This window comes from Maylandia zebra, linkage group LG23, assembly GCF_041146795.1.
Source record: "Maylandia zebra isolate NMK-2024a linkage group LG23, Mzebra_GT3a, whole genome shotgun sequence".
NCBI classification, from domain to species: domain Eukaryota; kingdom Metazoa; phylum Chordata; class Actinopteri; order Cichliformes; family Cichlidae; genus Maylandia; species Maylandia zebra.
In genome coordinates, this window is record NC_135188.1 from 16,343,376 (window position 1) to 16,359,563 (window position 16,188).

General features: G+C 37.7%; 1 protein-coding gene across 2 annotated transcripts in view; it reads right to left on the bottom strand.

The window, feature by feature from the left end:
- The window catches only part of si:ch211-51h4.2 (uncharacterized), an 86,564-nt gene that overhangs the window by 67,995 nt on the left and 2,381 nt on the right, over nucleotides 1-16,188 (bottom strand). For both annotated transcript variants that reach the window (XM_004552935.2, XM_004552936.2), the window contains exons 2-6: nucleotides 10,708-10,749; nucleotides 9,068-9,141; nucleotides 8,892-8,960; nucleotides 8,441-8,537; nucleotides 2,963-3,101 (exon numbers count right to left, since the gene is read on the bottom strand). In XM_004552935.2, the coding sequence (XP_004552992.1) occupies nucleotides 2,963-3,101; nucleotides 8,441-8,537; nucleotides 8,892-8,960; nucleotides 9,068-9,141; nucleotides 10,708-10,749 (421 nt within the window). The remainder of the gene's footprint in view (nucleotides 1-2,962; nucleotides 3,102-8,440; nucleotides 8,538-8,891; nucleotides 8,961-9,067; nucleotides 9,142-10,707; nucleotides 10,750-16,188) is intronic.

Consider the following 16,188-nt stretch of genomic DNA (forward strand, 5'->3'; position numbering starts at 1 on the left):
GCTATATAATCCACTCATTAGTCTGCATGTGTGGGTGTGTACGGATCTCTGGGGGAGACAAGAGAGAAGTTTGAGAGTTTCATCCTTAAATTCCAGTTTTATAAAGTCAAAAAAAGTACATGGGTACATGAAATTAATAAAGCGCAAACACATTTCATCAAGCAATTTGTGTTAGATTACTTATATGTACTCATACATTCTGTGTGCATAAGGTGCCCTGCATGGCTGTGCCAAAATGCACATTTTACAGCAGCTCTACCGTGTAGGGCAGTACATAAAGAGCGAGGGGCGCCAAGGGTAAAAGATGCAGGTCGTGTGTTGTGTGTGCGTTAGCGGGGCTGAGCCTCTGCATTGATCGACCACTAAGCCTCCTTGAACACAATGAGGGAACTATCGATTGTCCAGGTGTTTCAGAGCTGTTCACACACTGATAACAAGACCTTCCACCGACGATGTTAAATGCCCTGTGCCCCTCCTCTGTGCCCATAAGGACACACACATGGACACACAAATCTGTCAATGGTGCAAACAAATAATTCAAACCTAAACTGATTAACAGCACACTGGTGTATTTCTGTTAAGAATAAAAAAAAGAAAAACAATGCAGGATACAACAGGATGGACAAGTCAAAGTACTTACACTGGCAACATTTGGTCATTACTTTAATTGAAGACACTTATTTGGAGGGTGATGCATCAGTGTTTTTCCTCAAATTAAAAATAAATAAATATTAGCAAAAAGAATGACTTTTCTAGACCATTACTTCCACAGACTGACCCAGACAGATCATTAGTTTTGAGCCAGAGGAGAAATTGATAAGGAACAGAAATTTCCATTAGGGAAATCAAACATTACATTCCCATTATTTTTGCAGGAAATATACTGTGTGTTTTTCTACAATATGCATATAATTAAAATTAATGGTCAGTATTTTTGCGTCAGCTGTGATTGTGCTTTGCTTTCATGCATAATCAGGAGATTTCGACCTCAGCCAGCCACAGCAGCTTCCATGTTTAAGCATTTCAATGCAAAGTTTCATTTACCAGCTGTCACATTTAAATTAAGGACAAACAACTGAAAACAGGTTACTTAAAAAAGTTGGTGGACTGCAGATGGTGCAGCAGTGATCATATTTTATCACTATTTGGCTCAGGCTTGTAACTCAATATTTCAAGACTGTGCAGCAGAAGCCAGTGATATAAAGTCTGAACCTCAAGGACAGTTTTTACACAAGTCTGCTGTGCTCGCTCAGTTAAGAGTAGTTGTGCTGGTGCAGGACACTGAAATGAAATTACTCGACAATATCACTGTGTAACAACGCCCGAAGGGGGAAAACCAAAAAACAATGGCCAAATATGATATTAGGATTTATTCTAATGTGACTTTTAAAGGGACGGGTGTGAAAAACAAGTTATGAAGCCTGTTCTAGGAAAACTCAGCGTTGTGTCACTAATCTGAAAGAGTAACTATAAAAAAACAAAACAAAACCTTGAAAACATTCATGAACCTAGCAACTATGAGACTACAAAAAAAATAATAAAATAAAAATCCATAATGCACCTTTACAGAACAGTCTTACTAGACTTGGAAAGTAACCTACTGCATGTGTGGGGCTGTGATAATGTTTATAATTCACAGGAAAAACAATTGTGTAGTTTCTCCTTCTTTGGACCCATCACAACACAACACTTTGGGTTTTTCCATTGAGTTGGATCTTAAATGAATGTCTACAAACTACAGCAGACTGTGGAATGCTACTCCACCACCCCAACCGCTTCATTTCTTATGTCATTTCCTACAAATGGGTAGTTCAGAGATAAGTGCACACACCTCGAGTAAAAACAAAACAAAACAAAACAAACAAAAAAACAGACGATGGAAGGCTTCCTTACATTTGTAGAAAAATGCCCCTCTTATACCTTGCACTTTGTGCAGCATCTTTCACTCATTACAGTAAGAGTGTGTGAGTCAACAATATAAGGATCTGGTGATATTCCCAATTCTTATAGAAGTATTATATAATACTTTTGCCATTTCCAGGATTTTTTAGAAATGAGTTACATTTTTAGAAAGAACTTACTTTCATAATTGTGACATGTACACAATAGGGGGCCGTAATGACTGGGTGGTTTTTACCCGAGGAAAGCATATTTGGTTATTTTCAAGTTTTTATTAATCTAATAAATAACTTATTTACAAAATAAGTTATTTCAGAAGCTTGCTTGGCAGCATTAAGTTTTCATGGGAAACTCTGAACAAGCTATGCACTCTTGGTATGTGTAGTTTATCCCAGATGCTGACAGGCACTCTAAGCACTGTCATACTCCATGGTCAGTTTCTCAGTGAATGAGAAGAATCCGAACTACTAGTAACTTTAGCCTCCTCCACAGATTCAAACCAACTTGAATAAAAGTTCCCATGGCTTCAGACTTCTGCCATTCCACATGTACTGAGGTCCTTATCTCCCAAGGGACATTGAGTGCTTTGGAAGTGGGTTTATACCCTCACCCTGACCTGTGCTATCTCAAGAGAGTTCCAAGCCACGGCTTGAGGTAGGCTTGGGGTAGGCATGGCGAACCTAGCCTGGTGACCCTTACTGAATACATGCCCTGGCTGGAATCCCTTACCAATTGTTCCAGAGGTTGTAATGGTGCCACTATACTATTCAGCTTCTTAAAATCAGAAGGAGCATAAGAAAACAAACACCACAGGCTGAAGAAACAGCTGGAGCAGTCTAAGTGATCAGCCCTTCAAAAAGGAAAGAAAAGGAAACTAAACTAAAACAAAAAATGCTTACAGCTCATTAACAAAGGTTGAACTTATTCTCCATCACATGTAGAGCGAAGTGCTGCAAAACACTGAATTCAACCACATTCCGCCCACACTCAGTGGTACTTAATGTGTGACTGGTAAATGATGCAACTTTAAGAACCTGCAAAGATCATTGCCATGGTAACTTACAATTGGAAGAGGAGAATGCAGTTAAAAGCATGGCTCATGGGGCGGGAGAGGAAGATTCGCCCAAGCAGATGAAGGTTCGGCTGCAGACTGCCGGCTTGGTCATGCAGAGCTGCTCCATCCGGCTGTAGTAAACCTGTATCTAAAAGACACAGACAAATGCAGGAGGCAATCAATTCACCGAACCTCAAACTGCTACAGTACAAAAAAAAAAAAGCTGCCAAATGTTCAGCTTAGCACATCATTTCCAAAGAAAGTAGACTCGTGGCCCTTTTATCACAGGTTATAGCCTCAATGTAGACATGAATGATAGTTTCCCCTCTCAGATTTTCATTTTTCATGTTATTTGCACTTTTTCAAGCCTCCTGAAGGTGAATAGCACTAAAGAACATATCCAGGAATTTTAAACATAAAAATAATCCATCCATCCATCAGTTTTCTTATCCAATTCAGTCACAACTAAGCTAGAGCCTATTCTAGCTGTCATAGGGCAGACAGGAGAACACACCCTATATAGGTTACCAATGTATCAGAGGGTTAACACAGGGACAGACAACCATTCACACTCACATTCACACCTACAATCACCAATTAATCTAACAAGCGTGTCTTTGGCCTCTGAGACGAAGCAGGAGTACCCAGACAAAACCCACACACAACACAACAAGAGAGTTTAAGGTCACGAACCCCCACAGAATCTTTTCATTGTTTTCATGATAACCCCCAAGAGACAAAAAATGAGTGAAGACAACATATCAAAAGAAGGGTGTTTAAAAAGTTCTTTGGAGGCTTGACGGTCCTTACTACAGCCCATCACTTTTTTAATATTCTGTTTCAACTACCGATTATGCTATGCATTGTTCTTTTGAAGCTTATTTCAGCTTCCTTAAAGTGCTGACTTGAACACTGAGCTTGAAGAATGCTGCAGCTATTGCCATAGATTCTGCTCTTCAAGTAACCCACAGTCTTTGTTGCTGCTGTTCTGGGTTTGAACTCACATGCATGTTGCAAGGACAGATGATAATAACTTTGATGAAAGTGGACCTGGCAGAGTGTACATTATTAAATGTGACAGTTAAAACCAGCATGTTAAATTAATGGCAAACATGCCTGTTAAATGAATAGCAATGCAGAAGTCCATTAAGTAAGAGTAGGGCACTGAAACACAAACACAACAGCATCACTATACAAAAAAAAAAAAAAAAAAAAAATTCCAAACCAGAACCAAGCAACTGCATAGCATTAACATGCAGCTTTCATGGTGAAGAGGAATTTTTGTCTGATTTGATAATGACGGCTGGTTTATACTGGGACACATCAAATTTTAAAAACAAATCTCCTTTGACTGTTTTTTTTAAGCTTGTTAACCGTTTTACTGATGCATAAATGTATAAGGTGCATTTCAATGCTGTAGCTGGCCAAGACAAGGCTAACATCCATTTGCAGGTTAACAACGATCTATATACATATACAGAATACATTATGTAAATATGTCCAACACGCCACTTTTCTGTTTTTTATTTGCAAATAGGGCTGCCACGATTAGTCGACCAGTCTCGATTACGTCGATTATCAAAATCGTTGACGAGTAATTTAATAGTCGATGCGTTGTTTGAAGCTTTGCAAGATCACAAAAGACGCAGGAATAAGTAGTAGGATTTTAAGAGTGTAATAACAGACTGAAACAGAAGATGGCAGCACTGCATATACAAGGATGCCAGCTGCCGTTAAACCCCGAAGAAGAAGAAGAAGCTGGGTCCAGTGTTGCCAACTTAGCGACTTTGTCGCTATATTTAGCGAGTTTTCAGACGTGAAAAAGACGTGAAAGCGTGTATCGCTTTTACTCTCAACAAGCAGCGGCTGCTGTAACGCAGTCAGTTCTTTTACTCTTTTACTCTTATGCTGTTTTGTGGATCACAAGGTTTAAAACTACTTATAAACTGTTAAATTATAATATTATTTTATGCCATGTTATACCCCTAATTAAAGATTGTGAATTATTATGTAGTTTTAGTTTGCAGTATTCTCCTGAATTAGAAGAAGCTGATAACTATTGCATTAGTTAAACTGATTTGCATTACATTAGACTGCTGATTTATTGTGGATGAATGATATTGTTTTATGATGTTATAAGAAACACTGTTTGCAGAAAGTCATCGCCTTATTTGTCTGATTAGAAGAGAACAGAGCATGCTGGAGTTTTCTGCCCCATCTCAGCAGGAGCAGATAAACGGGGAGCCAAGGTCGTAGCTTAGGCGCCGTGTGAGAGAAAAGCATGTGAATGTTTAGGCTTTTATGATAAGGTGGGGGCACCAGAGGCTATAAGAGTTTGATTAATGCTCCACCATTTTGAGATCTGAGGCTGTCTGCATACAGTGTCCATCTCCCACGCGTGTGACTATTAAAATCATTGTTTGACTTAACCCGGCCGGACCAGTGTTGTTATTGTGGTTTTTTTCTCTTGTCTCCATCCCCAATATTTGAACTCGTAACAGCTTGGGTTACGGTGGAGTTACACACAAAGTAAAGGAGCAGGGTTGGAATTGTGACATTAAAATAAAACAATAATTGCTAAAAGAAATTTAATTTGTAGTTCTAAATAAACTCTAAATGCATTTAGGATGTTTTTTACTCACTTTATGTCTCTTCCACGATGTTATTTCTCTCTCCAACAACATAGGTTACAATTAGATTAGCATGACCAATTATGCAAATTAGGCGATGACGTCATTTAGCGACTTCAAGGACAACCAATAGCGATTTTCCTTACTGAAGAGTTGGCAACACTGGCTGGGTCCCAGAATTCATAGCGCAGCCCAGCTCAGTTTCCAACAAAGGTGGCAGCTAGTTAGTTTTAATGTTACTCTTATTATTCTTTCCGGGTCACAAAATAAACGTTTAACATATTTTCAGGCGAGAATGTAGCTGTGTAAACCTCAAATACCTGCTCAGTTTATCAAGACACCACATATTTTCAAAAGCGCTCCGACGTTTTCGGGGACGTCTGTTACCCACCAGCTCGATAGCAAGCCGGGGGCAAGGCTCACTAGAGCCTGTGAGAACGCTGGACTCCCGGCAAATCGTTTTCAAACCCACCGCCGTCTTTCGCTGCTCAGGTTAAACACATATAAGTCACTTAGATAACTTAAAAATGTTATTGTTTGGCTTTTTTCAGTATTTTATTTGTTCCTGAGTAAATCAGTTCGGTGAGATTAAAGTTATAGTTTTCACACAGCTGAATAAACGTCCAGCAGACAACTGACTATCAGAAGTGTGAGATGCTCGAGAGTATATACTCCGGTGTCCCGTTATATTTTAGATAGCAAGGAGTTTATTAAACTTCACCGAAATAATCTGCAAATTTCATTAAAATTTAATAAACTATCATCTTGTCTTTATTTTTAGTTAGCACAGACCTTAAACACTTAAAGCTGTAAGCTAATGATAGTTATATAAGAGCAGATGCATGCTGGTGCAATAAGCTGTACGTTTTACATCCAATGGATGCATGATCTGATCGGTCGACTAATCGCAAAAATAATCTGTGACTAGTCATCTATCAAAATAATCGTTTGTGGCAGCCCTATTTGCAAATAATCCATAAACTGCAGAAGGCATAATTCAGAGACCCAATAGATCTTTCAATTACTGAGAGCCACATCCTGAGTATGTACTTGAACTTTTTCTAAATCATGGTTTATGTATTGACGTTTCCTTTTTATCTCCACAATTTAGGTATACTGACGAGTTTATCTATGACTCTACTCACGCAGTACTTAGAGAGGTCAGTCATACATTTAAGTCAAGGTAAAGCTAGATACTAAAGATATTATACAGATGATATGTAAATGTAGTAATGCTTGTGATATCTACAGCTCCTCTCAGAGTATTCCAAGCAGCACTGGAGAGGAATGTGATTAATTGCAAGAGATCTTTAGTAAACAAACCCAAGCAATGAATGCAGAGAATTTATGAGAAATGTGTTTATTTCTATACATGTATGTGTAAACATGCAGCACAAGCATCAATTTAGAAATGCAAAAAGAAAGCTTTGAAAAGCAACCTTGAATATGCCTTATCAATAATCAAAAAATAATTATAGTTCAAAGAATTAAGCAGCAGGTTCTCACTAATGCATAGTGACACCAAGCATCATTTTATGATGCACAGGGTAGTATGTTACTGAATTTGGCAGTATAAAACCAAAGTAAGTCAGAATTTGGGGGTAGACAGAGCAGGGAGTGGTATTTTGAAAAACATCACAATTTAGGTTAAAATACACCTTTCACATGTAAAAAGGCAAATTTCTCCCATCTCTAGCAAGTGCTTCCTTATTTTCCATTACCACAGCCTCACAAAGCCAAGATCAAGGCTTTAACTTGTTTTTAGAAATTTTTTAAAGAGTAGACATTAAGCAATATTTCTGTGCACAATATCACACAAATACCACAAATAATGTATTTGTGTGATGGTTTAAAACCATCACACAAATACATTGTTGAACCATTTGCAAATTAGTACATTTGCAGTGGTCTTGAATTAACAGGCAAGCATTTAGCAGAAGTTTTACTATCAAACAACTACAGTGCAGATCAGAAAACACAGAATTCTTAGTAAATTATGATTATATTCCTGAAAAACTGGCTTGCAAATTAGTGTTAGTGTCATCGCTAATATTTAAAAATGATTCCTCTACTTTAGGTTATAACAAATTAGGCTTCATAAATTAGCACACATGCATATCTCCTGTTTAACAGTTAACAGTATTCCTGAATGTAATTAGTGATCTGAAAAATTTAGTCAACAGAATAATATAATTCAAATCTGTCCTGCCCCAATGTATTAGTTTAAGTCCATTTAAAACACTGGGAAAAATTCCTATGGAAAAAATCAGTAACTGCCTCCCACATGAGCCGCTCAGAAACAGAATGTTTTTTTTCTTTTTGTACAACAACTTGAGCACAGCTATTAAAGCCTGCAAAATGTGACCTTCATATTATAAGAAATGTTCTAGTTACAGGCCCTCAAAGTACATAGCAGTGGGTTGAAATTTGGCACTTTTTAAGTAGACTTCTTTTTTCTTTTTTTATAACTGGTAACATCTTGAGTACAAAAGATACACGTGAAATTTTCAAAGTTGAAAAACACATTTAGAGTCTAAACTCTGCAGAAAAATCTATTTTACACCCACTCCAAATGTTACAATCTAAAGCTAAAAGCTCTCTTTTCCCCCCAGAACATCTTTTTCTATAACTAAGTTTGAGCATAAATGTCATGGGGCATTTCAAAGTTTTAATAGCAAAATATATTTAAAAAATATACACAAAAATATATACACACACGCAAACACGCACTTTGTTATAGTATACGAAATGTCTCATTTTTAGCTACATTTTGATGGAAGAATCGTGTTCCAGGTTTGGTTCCTTTAGCAACAAAATTACTTCTAAAGAATTTAAGTTTGTATAACGGGCTTCTCACCTGCTTCTGCATTTTCACTGTCATCATCTTCTTCCTCAGTATGAACTGGATCCTCCACACCCACCTGATCCATGACTATACACTCTGCAACACCTGTCTATGATTACCACAGAAAGTAGAGTCATTTAGCTTTCCACTTGACCAAAACGAAACCAGAAAATGATGAATAAGTAAGGTAAGCTTTAATACACTTCTTCGTTTGACATGCAGGGAAAGTATCAGGGTAAAGATTTGTGTTTAAAAAAAAGTTCTAAATCCATGCTCTGTATCATGTTTCTGTATCAAGTTTTCATTCCCTTAATCCCTAATCCTTCCTAAAGGCTCCAGCTATATTCCGTGTCTTTGATTATTATTAGTGCAGAATGAAGCTTCTAGCTTCTTGCCAGTTAAGTACTTTTGGACAGCAAAACATAAAATGTAGGCACTACACAGGTTTAATTCAGTTACTGACCTTTAAGGATTCCAGCTGCATCACCTGACATTTCTGAAGAAGCTCCACAAACAGGTAGATCAGCAAGGCCTGCATGGGAAAGAATACGGAAAATACATGTAGGTTTTGTGGTTGAAATGGTTGTGGTCGTTTCATGAACTATAAAACAATAAAATCAGAGGTTGTGTATTACTTACCTGGACAAAGAAGCCAACAATAAAGGAGAACAGGAAAGGCACCAGTCCAGCATGGGCTATCGTTACTGGAAGACCTGCAAATTAAAACGAGGTGAAACTATTTCTGAATTTCATTCCCATCTAAGCTTACCAGAAGATATGTGCTAGACAATGTCTGACTCTTTGTCAGCATATCCACCTGCCTGTCTATCACCATCTCGGCTCGTTTTTTGCTCTCTCAGACACTCCTTTGTACTCTGGCTCAAACTTCCCATAAAATTTAATGGATGGTGCTGATTTCAATATGAGATTTAAGTGACTGAACAAGTATTAACTTGGAAGGGCTCCACCTTTGTGGAACTACATGAAGACCCTGCTGAAAACAAAGTACTTAAATGTAATGTTCCATGTAATTTCCACCTCTACAAAAATCTCTCTGGTGTTAACTACACTTCATAAACCACACTTAAATTTGCACTGCCAATGACAGCCAGGAGATGGACAGCGCTTTAATTATGCTTCAAGTTATATTAGAAAAGTCCATCCAGTAGAAAGAAAAAATACAGCTCTCTAAAGTTTCGACCACTGTGTTAGCCAAGTCACAATACTCCAGTGCAGTAAACTTTTAATAAATCCTTCTGTGAAGAGTCGGGTTTATTTTGAGACTGTGTGTGAAGGATCTTGTTTCTACTATTCAGTAAATTCTCAGAGCAGTTTGTAGTGTTGTTCATCTCATACTGAAATGTACGATATTCCTTCTTTTGTCTCATCCAGAACTCTGGTTGTTTTAAACGCTGCCTCTGAATTTGTCTTGTTTTTCCAATAGTTTTTTTTGCTTGCCACCAAATTACCTTCAGTCTCAACATTAAGTATTAAGTCACTTGACTTACTGTTCTGACTCATCATCCAATTCCAAGTGTCCTCAAGAAATGTGTATTCTGAATCCCTGCAGATTTTTTTTTGCACAAGGATTCAGCATATGTCAAACAGGAGCAGCAGGGAAGGATAACATGGAAACAACTATGTACGTAAAAGTATGTAAAATTTTGCTTTTGAGGTGTTCATCTGCCCTGATAAGAGTTCACTTGAACATTTACTTTGTCATTCAGAGCGTTATTCTCACTCCGAATAGTGATTTAAGTTTCAGCGTTTTGTTTCATAAAAACCTCCCGCTGAGATTGGCTCTACATGTGTTCCATAAGCAGAAATGAGTGCATCTCACAAAGAGCTTACTGAAGATGTCAACTCATTAACCTACTCTATGTGCATCAAAGCAAGTGTTAACTCATCTAAAAACAAATATGGTCAAGTGCTGAGCCAACATAATAAACCCAAGGCTGATGACTCAGAAAAACCAGCAAACAAACAGAGAAGAACAGGCTTTAACCTTAATTTCCGAAGTAGACCTTTCAGAAGAGGAAGAACAACTACTCACTGTCCAACCATTTTTAGTACAGAAACAAACAAGCGCACACACAGAAAAAACAAAACCATAATAGCTAAAGTGCTATTGTTGCTGCGGACTATACACCCTAGCCCAAGATGTTAACCTCCAGGACAGACTGACGTGTGTTTGCTTATCAGACGTTTTACTTGATGTTGTAAAAACTGTAATTCATGCACCTCAAGAAAAAAAAAGCTGTGAATATGTGAATACTCACCTAAGATTCCAGTTCCCAGTATTGTTGCAATGGTCAAAAAGTCTGGGAAGACAGAAAGTGATTATTTGAGTGATTATTATTATGATTATTTCTTGTTCTACTTGTAGGAACAAAATGTTTGACTTGAACATACAAAATAACACCGAGGTTCACAGAAAGACAAAATTAAATATATTGCAAATACCAACTGAGTTGGGTGAAACAAATCAGGAGGAATGTCTGCAACAGCCTTAAGCTGAGAACGCATGGTCAAAGGTGGCATCTTCCTGCCCAGGCCACACCCTCCAGGGTAGCATTACTTGCTGCAGCTTCGGTTCATAAACAGCTTTTGCCCTGTTTGGTGGATGTCTTCGAAGTGCAACCCAAACAACACACATTTGGTACAGAAACTATGCCATCTTACAAAAAGTAGTGCATGCAAGGATCAGCTGCTATAGGGCCAAAACTTACTAAATATAACAGTGTTCAACACACACCATGAAACTGAACACAGCCAGGACCTTCTTTACTTTCATTCATTAGATTGGGGGTGGGGGAACTCCAGGCCTCAAGGGCCGGTGTCCTGCAGGTTTTAGACGTGTTCTTGATCCAACATAGCTGATTTAAATGGCTTCAAGTTCTCCAGAGGCCTGTTAATGAACCAATCATTTGATTCAGGTGTGTTGATGCAGGATGATACCTAAAACCTGCAGGACACCGGCCCTTGAGGCCTGGAGTTCCCCACCCTTGGATTAGATGGAGCTGACTCAACACTAAAGGTTATATAAGAGACAGCAAAACCATACGATATTTTTTAGATTTGACATGACAACTCCAGACCAAAGAAGTAGGGGTTCTACTTATATATCCCCAAAACTTACATTACAGAGTCTTCAATATTTGTCGAGCACCTCTCAATTAACAGTTTCAATGTATATATATATATATATATATATATATATATATATATATATATATAGTGCCTTTCCACTCTACAGCTATTTTTAAGGCTAAATTAAATTGACAAATCACACTGACTCACATTATCATTTCCTAAGCATACGGATACTGAATAGAAAAGCAGATGAACACATTGAGTGTATGGTCTAGCATAAAAGACAAAGAAATAAACCAGGCAGCACAAATTCAAATAACTGAAGCACCCTTCCTGATATCTCAGCAGAGCTTTCACTGTAACTCCACTGTGCAATCGGCCTTTTCAGTGTAATCACAGCTGTGGAAGGAACTACATTTTTCAGAGCTGCACACATCATCTCCGAGCTCACTCGGGCTCACATAAACAACTCGTTCTATGTAACTGCTATCACTCTGAGATTTAAATTCAGGATTACAGTGAATAACCCCAAACGATCCTTCACACTGTCTCCATCAAGCAGCAGATATCACAGATATCAACGTACACTAAAATGTTAAACAGCAAAATGAAGCTGTTAGCATCTTCCATAATTATAATGTACCACTAACTCAAATGAATGGTCCTGGTCAGTGTTATGGAGTTTGCAATCTTTATGTTTGGGAAGCGCAGTTTTTGCTTATTGGGAATAATATTAGTATCAATTGGTATTAATTAGCAATTAATACTGCTGCACTTTCATGTTGGTATCTCTGCACAATCTGCAACATGGATAAGGACATTTTTAGGTGAGGACAACTTTGCACTGTTTGAAATTAATGTGCACACAAGAAGCCGCAACATCACATGAGAAGAGAGAACAGAAAGAGGGTAACTCTGCTGGCCAAATAAGGAGGGAGGACCAGGGAAAATAACAGTAAAGGACCATGAAATGTTATGCCTTTATGCAGTGCAAGCTCCATCTGATCCACTTTTAGTCACTACTCACTGTAGTCAACCAAGCTCTCCTGCGGGTATAGTCTACATTTTGTCTCATCATGCTTAAAGTGTGTGTGTGTGTTGGGGGGGGGAACGCCTAGGTACTTCTTTTTCACTAGTCACAAAAATAGTTTTGTTTTGGGACCACATAGTATGTATTTTGGTGGGCGGGTAATTCTACGTTTACTAGAGCAGGGGGGTGTTCAAACCTGGCTACAGAGAAAATCACTCAGCCATACGATTTGTCACACATCACCACCATGAGGGAATGAGACTGTCTCAGATTCATTCTTCACTGCATAACGGTTAGTCCAAACTAAGGTCTGACCAATACTGGGACTGTGGAAAGAACTCAAACAGTGGAACAGTGTCAGTAGAACCAGTGCACTCCATACACCACACAGTAGCAGGATTTATTTAGCATATGGCCACACCCACCTTATATAAAACTGTATATATATATCAAACACTGTATTTAAAAGAGAGAGAAAAAAGCTACAGGCCACTATGTCGACATCTGAATTTTTATAATTATGTGAACTACTTTTAGTATTTGAATTACTTTTTTTTGACTCTGTACACAACCAGTTGATTTTAAATCAAACAATAAACATGTGATTGAAATGCACCATCTCAGCTTTAACTCACAGGGTTTAACAAAAGTGTTGCATTCACTTTTTCTAAATCACAGCCATTTGTATACATAATTCTCCGTTTTCAAAGACTCAAAAGCAACTGGACAATTGACTCAGGTGAGGCCTTCACCTCTGGAATACATTGAGCACATAAAAGATCTGGATTTGATTACTTGTTGCCACATCAACAATACAGACACTCTTAAAAAAAGAAATCCAATGGCCAACTTAGCAACACCAAAAGGCCTGAAAGACCAAGGAAGAAAATTGAAGTTGATGATGGCATATTTTATTCTTTGGTTAAAAAAATAACAAACAAATAAATAAACCTTCACAGCATCTAGCAAAGTCAAGAGCACTCTCAAGGAGGTAAACGTGTCAATGCCAAAGTCTACAATCAAGACGTGTTCTCATGAATATAACCACAGAGGTTTTACAGCACTGTGATTACACTCAAGAACCGAACGGTCATCTAAAGAAATTCTTTGAATAGCTGCAACCAAAGTTAAGAGTGATGGGAGGAGAAACGCATTGAGAAGGGGAAGAACAGCTCTTGATCAAAAACACACCACATTATCTGAAGGTGGAGATGGACATGGCTATGCATGGCTGCCAGTGGATCCAGTGGAACAAGATCACTAGTGTTTATTGATAATGTGACTGCTGATATAGAAAGTAAGACTAATTGTGATGTGAACAAGGCCATACTCTCTGCTCAGATTCAGCCAAATGCAGAACTCATCAGACAGTTTCACATACAAGGTATATGAAGGCATAATTTAAAAAACTGTGCCGCTGTCCAAATATTTATGGACCCAACAGTAACCCTAACCCAGTTTAGTTTTAGTAGCTCAAACTATACTTCGAAAACAACACCTGAAGCCTTACCATCACATAAAAGCTTTTACATTTGTGCTACATATTACCAGAGAGTAGTCAGAAAGCTATGAAACCTTTTTGGGTAATTACAATAAACACCATCAACCAGCCTCGCCAACCACAAGCTGATGGTTGTATTGACGAGGCAGGTCATTTTTCTGTCGAATTCAGATCCATCACTTGGACTCTAAGGACCTCCCATCATCACTAGAAATAGGCTGTCATTTTCAATCAGCCTGGTCGTTTTTTACGATTCTCTTATCAGTCCTCTTCTGTACTCTTTCAATGCCGTCCAAAGATGAGTGAGGCACATATGGTGACGGTAATCAGACATGTCATGAAAATCTTTCATATTGTCTGCGTTCTCACAGCTGGGCAGGCATGTAATATAACAACTCAATAACTCATTTTAGACAGATATAGACTGTAACCGCAGGAAAGGAACATGGAACTTGGACAAAGTGACCCTAATATTCATAAATAGCACTTTGATTTGGATGCTTCATTTTTGATTGACCCCTGTCTTTATTCATGCAAACAGTTTGACACTTCTTACTCACAAAATACAAACAAACAACTTTCTTTATATAGAAAGTGCATGGAAAAAACTTTGCCACAGTGACACTGGCAAAAAGAGAAAGCTTAGAGAAAAGTACAGCGGTGGGAGGCTTTAATAAGCTATAATACGTGACATGTCTCGCGATGTGGACATGAACCTAACCTCTGAACGTTGATGACTTAGGACTTAACCTAACCTTAAAGATTCCCTCAAGACAATATTTGAAGATATATGAAAGACCTGCTTCGAATGATAATTTGTGTGTGATGAGGTTTTCAATGCAATTTAATAATAACATAATAAGAAATTCAAAAATGACATTTACACCTTGTTTTAAAAAGAAAACAAAAAAAACAGAATGTATGAATATGTTCAAAAATATCATTGCAGATGTTTAGGGTGTCGACAAGCTGTCTCATACATCACATAAAGTAAATGTTTGATATTTTTTGCAAAGGAGCCATTATGTAAAAGATATATATAAATCTTATAAAGTTTGTATCTGTCTTGTGTGAAACTTGTATGAAAAGCATACAAGAGTGAAAACAGATATAAGATCCCTTGAAAAATTATATAATGAAACTTGTATGTTTTGGATACTTACTAAAACAATATATGAAAGTAATGAGAAAGTGGCCACTTTCATGAGTAAATCATATAAGTTTTTACTATTTCTTTTCCATATGGGAGGCATCGGGTTCCCAAAGCTCCCTGGTCTATGATGCTTGCTGGACTCAAACTGGCTTCCAGTCATGATGTCAGAAAATCTAATTTTGATTTTAGGAGAAACTTTCCACTTTCAGTAGAAGAATTTTAAAACAGCATCAATTATTTGTACGGGTAAGATCAAATATCAACAGGGCTACCAGCTCTCAGACTTTTGGTGTGAGTCTCTGTCAAATAAAAGAGAAAAATCTTGCCCAATATAGGATAGGAAGAAAAAAAAACACATACAGAGTGGAAATGATGGAGTTTGTGTAGCCTGACAAAGGCAAAGGAACCCTCACTAACATCACACAATACCCTATATTGAGTTTTGATTCAGTCAATTTGAAATGGTCACATAAATGCAAAATTTGCTCAAAACATTATCCATTTGTGTTTAAATTTGTGAATTTCATAAACACAGTTTTGCCTTCAAATGTAATCCCTGTTTTGCCAAAATGATAATACCTGCCATAGTATCAATAGGATTTATATAAGCATATAAGTACACCACCAGCAACTTAATTGTCAAACATAACTGAAATTCAAATGTAACCACTAAATCTGAGATGTCTGCCTCTGTCATCTTAATTCAGGAAGAAGTAGGCAATTTTACCCTGGATACACAAAAATATGTATTTTTCCCCTGTAATGTTTATTACATATATTTTTGTTGTTTCAATTCAATGCAGTTAGATCTATCTATCTATCTATCTATCTTCACATCATCTAGTAGAGATGGGGTGAAAGGGGGATTTTAAAATTCCCCACTTGCCCTGCGGGTGGTCTTTATCCTCCCCCAGAGTGCTGGGAGCTTGAGGGTTCTACACAGTATCTTTGCTGTTCCTAGACCTGTGCTCTAGGAACATCAG